The sequence below is a fragment of the Echinops telfairi genome, unplaced genomic scaffold (genome assembly GCF_000313985.2).
Source record: "Echinops telfairi isolate 266 unplaced genomic scaffold, ASM31398v2 ScPeMD7_23;HRSCAF=83, whole genome shotgun sequence".
In the NCBI taxonomy this organism is placed as follows: domain Eukaryota; kingdom Metazoa; phylum Chordata; class Mammalia; order Afrosoricida; family Tenrecidae; genus Echinops; species Echinops telfairi.
Genome location: NW_022103920.1, coordinates 8,534,131 through 8,543,883, shown reverse-complemented (window position 1 = coordinate 8,543,883; position 9,753 = coordinate 8,534,131). Strand labels below are relative to the sequence as shown.

General features: G+C 54.5%; 1 protein-coding gene across 1 annotated transcript in view; it reads right to left on the bottom strand.

Annotated features, from left to right (window-relative positions):
* DGKI (diacylglycerol kinase iota) overlaps positions 1–9,753 on the bottom strand; it is a 270,647-nt gene that overhangs the window by 185,369 nt on the left and 75,525 nt on the right. The window contains 2 exon segments of the mRNA XM_045288847.1: positions 1,869–1,929; positions 4,947–5,029. Of these exon segments, the coding sequence (XP_045144782.1) occupies positions 1,869–1,929; positions 4,947–5,029 (144 nt within the window).

Here is a 9,753-nt window from a genome sequence, read left to right as displayed (position 1 = left end):
AGTGTCGGCCACCGGCCCACGAACTTCGCCCAATCCCCGGACACCCCTGCCATCTCCTCGGCCTGGGTGCCTTCGCCACGCAGAGAACACCCAGTTCTCTGGGAGGTCCTGGGGGCGGGACCAAATCCACCGGGACGGGGAAAGCAGAAGAGAAAAAGCAAAGTGAACATGCTCTTCCCCGGAGACGAGCCTGGTGAGAAGCCCCGGGGACACGGTCCTGGATTCCGAGAGAGGCCGACAGAGACACGCCCCCTGTCTGAGATACCACACCGTAACATCAACCAAGTTCATGGATCTGGCCTCTTGGTTGCGAGATATGACGAGCAAAGTTTAAAGGAAGCAGTGCGGGCTGTGGAGGCTGAGAATGGCGAGCCCCGGGGTGGAGTGTTTCCCAGCTGAGAAAGGTTTTGCCATTGGGGGCGTGGTGTGGCGGGGTGGGGTGGGTGGGGATGTGTTCTAGTTCATCCCAGCAGCACCCTCATGGACAGAATGTGTCCAGGGCTGTCCGAAGGGCTGGGTGCCAGGAGGAGACAAGCAAGTGAGAGAGAAGGGGGTGCTGCTGCCTTTAGGGTGCAATCCACTAACTTGGGGAGCACACCCATGGAAACCCGGTTCCTCATTCAGAAGGACCCTGGACAGTGGCGAGGTTGAAATGACACAGCTCTCTGTGCGGCGGTGCCTTGACTTCCTGCCAAGCAACAATTGGCCCCCACTGCAACCTCGTCGATTCCTACTCACGGCGCCCCTGGACGGCTGCGTCGACCTGCTCTGAAGGGTCTGCAAGACAGGACATCTTGCCAGGAGCAGACGGCCGCATCTGTATCCCACAGGGGTGCTGGTAGGTTCAAACTGCTCAGCGGCCCAACACTCAACACACTGCAACACCAGAGTTCCTTAAAGCAGCTTAAAAAAAACCCAACTCTGCCACTGAGTCGATGCTACCTCATAGCGAGTCTTAGGACGACAGAACTGTCCCTGTGGGTTTCCAAGTCCCTTGATTACGGGAGTAGAAAGCCCCATCTTTCTCCCAAGGAGTGGCTAGTGGCTGTGAACTGCAGACCTTTCAAACCGCAGCCCACTGTGTAACCACTATGCTACCAGGGTCCTGGGGCATCACAGGGAGGAGAAGCAGACGGGGCTGAATACACAGGGGAAAACAGACCTGCCGTGTCACCTGCTGCCAAGGCCATCACTGCTTTGAAACGGAGTAACAACAGAGGCCCTTAGGCCAACCCATGCCAGTCAACCTTCTGAGTTTTATTTCCAGAAGGAAGAAACTAAGCGAAAATAATGCATCTGTGTTGACATTCTTCGGCTTCCTAATGGCCATGCCACAAAGAAGAGCAAATGGGAAGATGTCACTTGACCCTTCAAGAGGATCTGACCATCTGTCATCGTCACCTCTGGACTGAGCAGCGCCCTTCTCTGGAGGAGAGGGAAAGGACGTGGGGCCATGGGGGAGACAGGGCGCATCATTTGGAAGGAACAGGCATCAGTCGGCGGGGATTACAACAGGGCCCCTTCCAACTTTAAACAGCTGCCTTCCAGCACTTCCTGCTGCCGGTCAGAGGAGAGCTTCCCCATCGGGATTCCGACGCCGTCCTCTTTGGAGAAGCAGAGGGCTGCATCTCTCCCCTTCGGAGTGGCTAGGTGGCTCAAAGCACCAACCTTTCCAGTAGGAGCCAAGCACGGACCCACCCACCACCAGGGCTCTGCCTTCCAACCCTTGGGGGCAGTGATTCCTGAGAGCGAAGTGTGTCTTGGGGGGCTGTAGAGGCTGTGAGGTGGAGTGGCCACCTGGGCGGAAACGAAGGGCAGACGGCAGGCATGCATGCGGGAGGGAGTAGGGTCCCCCTTTGAAGACCTACCGTTCCGTCCCCGCCGCAGGCCAGGATGCGCAGGTTGGGCACCTTCCTATACAACTCGAGCCTGCAGACGAAAGAGAAGGAGAAGTCCATGGGGGAGCACACAGCCGGTCATCTCAAAGAGCAAGCCCCGGAAGAAGGAGGGGGCAAGGGTCTCTCGGAGAAAGGGTGTCATGGTCACCGAGGGCCCATGGGAGGGGCGGGTCAACGCTGCCTCAGAGGCTGGTAGCCAGCATTCCCTCTGCATGGCCCACGCGGAAGTGGGGCTGGAGGACCCTCTGGGCTCTTCGTCCCCACAATTCCTGTGACCTTGTCCACACACGCCATCCTCCGCATGAGACGTAACACCCTTCTCTGCCTTTTCCTGTCGCCGTCTCTCCTCGTTCGCCATCGCTGGCTGGTCATCAGTAGCCCTCATCTCTCTACCCACAGTTACACCATGCTTGGGGCAGAGTAAAGGGTTGGTGGGTGATCCAGCGGCTGCATTGGTGGGTCCCAACAGAAGCACAACTGGGAGGATGGTGCAGGACCAGGCAGAGTTCCGTTCCATGTACAGAGAGGGTCACCCTGATGAGGAACTGATTGGACAGCACCAAAGAACAACAACTAGACACTGATGATCTACTTAAATACAAAGGCCCCTAGGAGGCTTTGTGGGTAAAGTGTTGGGCTGTGAACCAAAAGGCTGCTGGTTCAAACCCACCAGCCACTTCACAGAAGAAAGATGAGGCAGTCAGCAGCCATACGTTATTGGACACAAAGCTGATTACCCAAAAGGGAAACCCCCACCTAATTCACAAGTGATCGATTCTACCCTGTCCTACAGGCTCACTATGAGTCAGAATCCACTGGATGGCACTGGGTTTAGTGTGGGTAATTATGGGTACGCTGGGACTACTGATTCTTTCCAGTCTATACTTCCTAATCTTTAGAGCCCTGGGGGTCAGTCGTTAAATGACTTGGCTGCTACCCTAAACATCAGTGGTTCAAACCCACCAGGGAGAAATATGGAGCAGCCTGCACCTGTAAGGATTCACCACCTTGGGAACCCTACGGGCCAGGTTGGAGTTGACTTGATGGCAGTGGGTTTGGCTGTTGGGTTTGTTTGCTTGTGTGTATATTTCCTGATCTTCAGTCCTAGGGAGCCTATGTTTGTGTGGCATCAGATGGCCACTGCAGTGTCATGACTCTCACACCCACGATTCCATCCCCTCTCAGTTCTCTCCCTCCCACCGCCCACCCAACGTGGGGAGATCCCATGGTTTTCCATTATTCTGAATCTGTGGTTCTCAACCAGTGAGTCTCAACCCCTTGGGGGGTCGAACGACCCTTTCACAGGGGTCGCCTGATTCATAACAGTAGCAAAATTACAATGATGAAGTAGCAACGAAAATAATTTTATGGTTAGGGTTCATCACAAGACGAGGAGCTGTATTAAAGTGTCACGGCATTAGGAAGGTTGAGAACCACTCAATCATTAGACCATCATCTCGTCCATCTCCTTGATGCCACCACACCACTCCTGGTAAAGCGTCTGCTTGAATGGCTCTGTCCTTGAGCCATTTACATAAGCCCTGTCTTCTTCTGAGATGGCTTTCTGCTCCCCGCGTGCCTTCCTGGTGACCCATGAAGTGTCTGCCTACCTGAAGTTCGGCAAAAGGGATCAAATCTTTTAAACAGTCTCTGGAAGGACAAAAGGCATGTTGGCCATTGGCCTTGGTGTATTCGCAGCGAGGCCAGCGGACAGCAGGCTGGCGGCAGGGTCTAATGGCTGAGTGCAGAGGTTAAAAGAAGGGCAGGGAAATTAACTTTTACATTCCATCTGGTGATCCTGCACTCTGAAAATAAGAGATTTGCCCATTGCCTACAGGGATGCTCTTTGTCCAGGAACCACCGGGGTGGCTATGCCTCCAACACTGTTCACGATCTGCTATTGCGCCGATGCCGACCCACAGTGACCCTGTAGGATGGGGGAGAGCCGCCTCTGTGAGTCTCCCAAACTCTAACTATAGAAGTGGAAAGCCCTGCTTTCTGCCATGGAGCAGCTGGTGGCTTTGAACTGCTGACTCTGTGATTAGCAGCCCAACGTGTAACCACAATGCCATTAGAACTCCCCTTCTGACATTGTTACTTGCTAAAAAAACAGGACCCCTTAAACACCAATGTTTATCAGATGCATGTGAACTCTAACTGAAACGACCCCTCCCCGTGCCACAAAAACAAACCCCACTGCCACTGAGGCAAGGCCAACTCAAAGCAACCCTCCAGAGGGTCTTCAGAGTAATGAACCTGCCCAGGAGCAGACAGCCTCATCTCTAGCCTGAGGAGCGATGGTTGGGTTTGAACAGCCAACCTCGTGGTTGGCAGCCTTACTCAGAGTGTCACCAGAGATCTGTCTTAATAGATACGGTTTAAAAAGAAGAGCAAACAACAGCAGGCAAGTCCCTGCTCTCTCCCACCACATGTCCCTCTTCCCTTCTCCTTGGAAGAGAGGGGGCCTGCCAATGAGACCTAAGACTTGACCTACTTCTCAGCACTTGCAACCAAACAAGAGGAGGGGATTTTTAGAGAAACTCAACAGAGAGACTAAGAAGGGATTCCAACAATGGTGTGGAATCCAGAGTCTAATCAATCACTTGGTCCCTCTGTAACACAAACACACACACACATACACACACACACAGCCTCTGATCCAAATCAATGAACACACCCCCAAATGATGATGACCACCACCCAAAAGACACATTTACACCCCCATCGACATGGACCTCCGTGTATGCTCCTGCCTGCGTGGACGCCTGCCTCAGGCAGAGGTGGGACCCGTCCTGTCCCCACCCATGGTGGTGCTGATCAGCCACAGCCATGTACCTAAGCTGTGAACAGCCCACCGCAAGCTGCACTGTGGGGGCTGAGAAGGGACCCCTACAGAAGGGCACCGCTCAATGCACCCGACAGGGAGGAGAGTCATCGCGCGGCTCAGAAGCACTTGGCAGAGCAACCTGAAAACCGAGGCCCACCTCCAGGCAGCAAGTCCTCCTCCCTTGCCTGATGGACGGGGCCCGGAGCCACATCTGGACTTACGCGTCTTTGGGCCCCTCCTGGGAAAGATCAAAGACTTGCCGGGGATTCAGGTACCACATGAACGTCTGCAGAACTTTGGTTCCCTGCAGAGGAGAGAAGCAAAGGGCAACATAACCTGGAGAAGTGTTCAACCAGTTACGATCACCTAGGAATACAGAGCTAAATCCGGGCATCTCAAAGAACACCTGACCGCTAAGAACAAGGCCAAGCCGTTACAACCGCGGGCTCCGGAGAAAGCGAGGCGTTGGCTCGGAGGCCAGCCTAGACGTTGGTGACGCTGGACAGATGTCTTAGCTCCGTGAAGCTCCCAGCACCTTCTCTGAAACACAGGGGTCAGGATGCCCCGTCCACAGAGCTGTGGGAGAATGGGGTGGAACACAGGGGGGTTTGCACAACACAGTGCCTGGTAGGGAAAGCCGGCTGCCTTTGGGTCCGTGGGCTCGTGGTGACCCCGTGAGCGTCCGAGGAGAAGAGCTGCCCTGCAGAATTCCCAGCGGCTGATTTTCCAGAAGTAGATCCGCTGTCTCTTCTTCTGAGGCACCTGACTTAAACTGCCAACCTTGCGGTGCCACCGGAGGGTTGACACATCCGGACCATCTGGCAACTCTGCCTGCTAGGCTTCAGGTACTGAACGAACCCCAGAACCAGGGGCTCCTGACTCTCAGCAACACTGGGAGGGTTTCTGAAGCTCATGTCTCTCCCATGGAGTGGCCGGTGGGTTTGACCCAGCACTGACCAGGTGGTGACCAGCCCAATGCTTACTGGACAGTGCCTCCGGGGCTCCTTACTTAATGAATCCACACTCAAAAACCAGGCTCCCTGCCCTGAAGTCGATGCCGACTCACAGTGACCCAGAAGGACAGACAGGACTGCCCCAGTGGGTATCTGCGGCTGCAATCATCTTTTTAATAAATCATTTTAACGGGGGCTCTTACATTTCTTATAACAATCCATACATCAATTGTATCCCAACGCATTTGTACAGACATTGCCATCTTCATTTTCAAAACATTTCCTTTCTACTTGAGCCCTTGGTATCAGCCCCTCTTTTTCTCCCTCCTGGGAGCAGAAAACCTCATCTTTCTCCCAAGCACTGACTAGTGGTTTCAAACCGCTGACCTTGCGGTTAGCAGCCCAACGTGTAGCTCATTACGCCACCAGGGCTCCTTCATGAAATTTTACCATCGTTACTTAAGATAGGGGAATCCAGGTGGGGTGGGGTGGTGTCAGCCTGTACGACCTTAATTTTCATCTAGCTGTTCTGATCGCTCTTGGCTCGACAGACCGTGAAATACGGACAACCCGAGCTGGGTGCAATATGAGCGACATCCTTTCCTTTTCCAACTGCAACGAGAGCATCCGCAGCGTCCGGTTCGTTCCAGGATGCTCGTGCCTTCTCACTGCCAAGCTCGACTGCACTGAGCCTCAGGCTGCGTGTCTCCAGCCGTTTGCCGCGTCCAAGCCAAGGGGTTCTCTCTCCCATGAACGTGTTGGGGGCGTTTTTATGTAACCACGACATTTATGCAGATGGTTGTCTTGGCAGACACACAGCAGCTCTGTGGCTCATCCATAAGAGGGATGGAGGGAACAAGAAATGAGAGAAGGAGGTGTTTTGATCAGACAGTTCACCAAAGAGGCTTTAAAACAGACCCAGCGGCCTCCTTTAAAGTGTTACCAACCGCAGTGACAACGTTTCTTCCACTGGGCGGCGCTGGTGCTTGGAATCGAGGTTCATTGAGCACCCATCAGAACTCCCTTTCCTGAAATAGCCCTAAGTGGTACATCTAAGCTAAGGTGACCAGACATCCCACTTTTGGCGGGACAGTCCCGCTTTTTAACAATTTTTCCCACATTCCGCGGCATTTTGGAAAGAATGCACGACAAGCTAGGGTATATGCTAGGGTGGCTATTTTGCCAGGATATGAGTTTTATCAATGGTGTCCCGCTTTACCAATGTTAAAATCTAGTCACCTGGTCTACGCCGCTGTGTCTATGCACGCTGGGTGGTACAGCCATTCAATGGACCCTCGGGCCCCGCAGAGGAGAGTCCTGCTTACCCCCTGCTGCAAAGCTGGGAGCCAAGGGAACTCCCTGGAGGATGGAGGGAAGTCCTGCCTCCAGCATGTGAGGTGGCCATGAGTCACAATCCACAGCAAGGCACAGGCCGGTCTGGGAGTGCCCTTGCCGTCCAGCTGGTGCCAACACAAAGGGACAGAGCAGAACTTCCCCAGCGGGTGTCCAAGGCTGTGCATCTGTGTGGAAGCAGACAGAGCTGCCTCCTGGGTGCGGTGGGTGTGAGTGGACCAGCTTGTGGTGTGCACTGTCACACGGCCACACTTAGGAGTCACGCACACATGGGAGAAGGAGCCCAAGGTTTGCGCCAGAGGCAGCCCGAGTGTTGCTGGGTGTCCCTGAGTACTTTTAATCTCACAGGGACTGGTTTACAGGTCAGGAGGGCAAAGCCCGGATCTGTCTGGGCTGGAAGGAAAATGAATGGCGTGACAGTCACACCCTGCATGCGGCCCAGCCATCTCCGGGCACAGAGCGGCTCCTCGGCCAGGCCAGCCAGGTTCTCCTTTGCGCCTTGTTAGCCTGGTCACTAAATGACACTTGAGGGTGTGTTATATAATGATTACACTGTGACACTGCTTGGAACAGCGGCTGACATGGTCTCATTTATCACCCCAGCCTGTAATTGTAACACGTTCTGCTGGCCGGATGGCGATGGCTACAATTCCAGGAATAACATTCTACCCTTAGCCATTGCAGCTAGTCCTCAGTGGGGCCAAACCACATGTTTGGCTCCCTGGTGGCGCATTGGCTTATGGGTTGAGCTACTAACCTCAAGGTCAGCTGCTCAAACCCACTAGCTGCTTCATAGGAGAAAAATGAGGTTCTCAGCTCCTGTCAAGGTTAACAGCCTTGGCAATCCACGGGGTAGTTCTAAGCTGTCCCACAGGTCACTGTGGGTCAGAACTGACTCAACGGCAGCGTGTGTGTGTGTCTTAACGAGCCTCACACATTCCCATCATTGTCATACCCTGCACGTCAAACACAAAAGCTGCAACTTTAAGGCAAATGTCGAGTTTTCGCTAAGTGGAAAAATAAAGCTTCGATGCATTCCAAGTACCCTCTGGAAAGAGGGCTCTTGGCGGTGGCTATGGAGACAAGCCCTCACCAGCCACAGCACCGCTGGGAGGAGAGGACGGCATTCTTTCCAGTTCCAGCCGAGCGCGACCCTGGAGCATCAAGGAAACCCTGCAGGACCCACCCCGTCCGCACAGTTCATTGTCCGGCTGGGGCCTGCTGGGGACGGCAGCCTGTCTCTTTCTGTCCTGGTCCAGAAACTGGTCCAAAGTCCATGGGGCTGTACTTCCCCCAGGACAGCGCTGCTTGTTCCTCGGCAGTCCACGGTCACGTATCTTTGTCAGCGCCGTCGTTTGGATGCAGCAACTCTACGGCCTTGCCTTGTGCAGTGGCCGACCTCCCCGTGCACAAGCAGTGACTGGCAATACCGTGGCTCGATGCAGGTGCCTCAGTCCTCAATGTGACAGCTTTGCCCTTTACCACTTTTGAGAACTTGTGTGCGGCCGTTTGGCCCACGGCAGTACTCGGCTTGACATCTTGACTGTGGCGTCCATGAGCACTGACTGCGGGCCCGGGCAGGATGAGATCCTTGTCAATGGCCTTCGCCCTCCGTCTGCCATGATGTGGTTGGTGGGACCAGTGGTGAGGAGTTGGGGTTTCCTTACACTGAGCGGCAATCCATACTGATGGCTGAGGTCTTCGAAGGAGACTCACCAAAACACCCTAGTAATCCGCCAGAGATGGTGGCTGTTCTGGCCGAGAAGACTGGGTGCTCCATGCCCACCCACTGGAGGAGGGCTGCCTGGGCAAGATGCTGACTTGGCAGGGAAGATGAGCAGAGGAAAATGGATCAGGGTGAGGGGCGAGACCAGAAGGTCTACTTGGGAAAACAGCCTTCATTCCGTTTTGTGAGCCAGGGGGCCACCAAGTGGTCAGAGACAAAACAGAAGAGGGAGGTGGACCGGAGACCCCGTTGTGGGAGAATCAGAAGCAGAGGTGACTCGAGGTTCATCTATTGCTACCTGACCCAGGTGCCTCTACAGATTCAGATGAACAAGAACCACAGGGTCTTTAACAACCTCCAGCACAGGTCCCCGAACTTCTCTGGCCAACCACTTCCTTGAAAAACAAAACAATGACTCAGCTCCCCTGGTGGTTAAAACGTGTGTGCCCAAGACAGAGTATAGGCATCTGTTTTGGCAACTGTCCGTGCCCCCATCACCCCCTGGCTCATTCCAGCACTGCCTACTAGGGGGGCATGTCACCCACTTTGGGACTCACTGCCCTGGAGTTTTGCAAAATGCCCCTGAGCCTTTGATGGAAAGCAAAGTATCTGGCCGTGTGGAGGGCAGAGACGTGGCGTGGCTCAAATCCATCCCAGTGTATTCCTGGACACCGCTCGCTGGCAGCCAGAACGAGCCCGCCCTCGTAGCGCTGTCTGCTAACTGTTGGTCAGAAGTTCAAAGCCGCTAGCAGCTCTGCGGTAGAAAGAGGAGGATTCCTGCTTCTGCCAAGAGTGACAGCCTCGGGCACGCGACGGAGAGAAGGCATTTATCTGTTTGCTGGCAGCGGGTCTGGGGAGGTGGGTTGCTGTTCAGGAGACTTGGTGGCGGCGGCAGTAGTGGTCACTCACTGGACGGCTGACTGGCAAGGTGAGCAGTTAGCAAACCCAGCCACTCTTTGGGGGAAAGACGAGGCTTTCCTCCCCCAGAAAGACTTA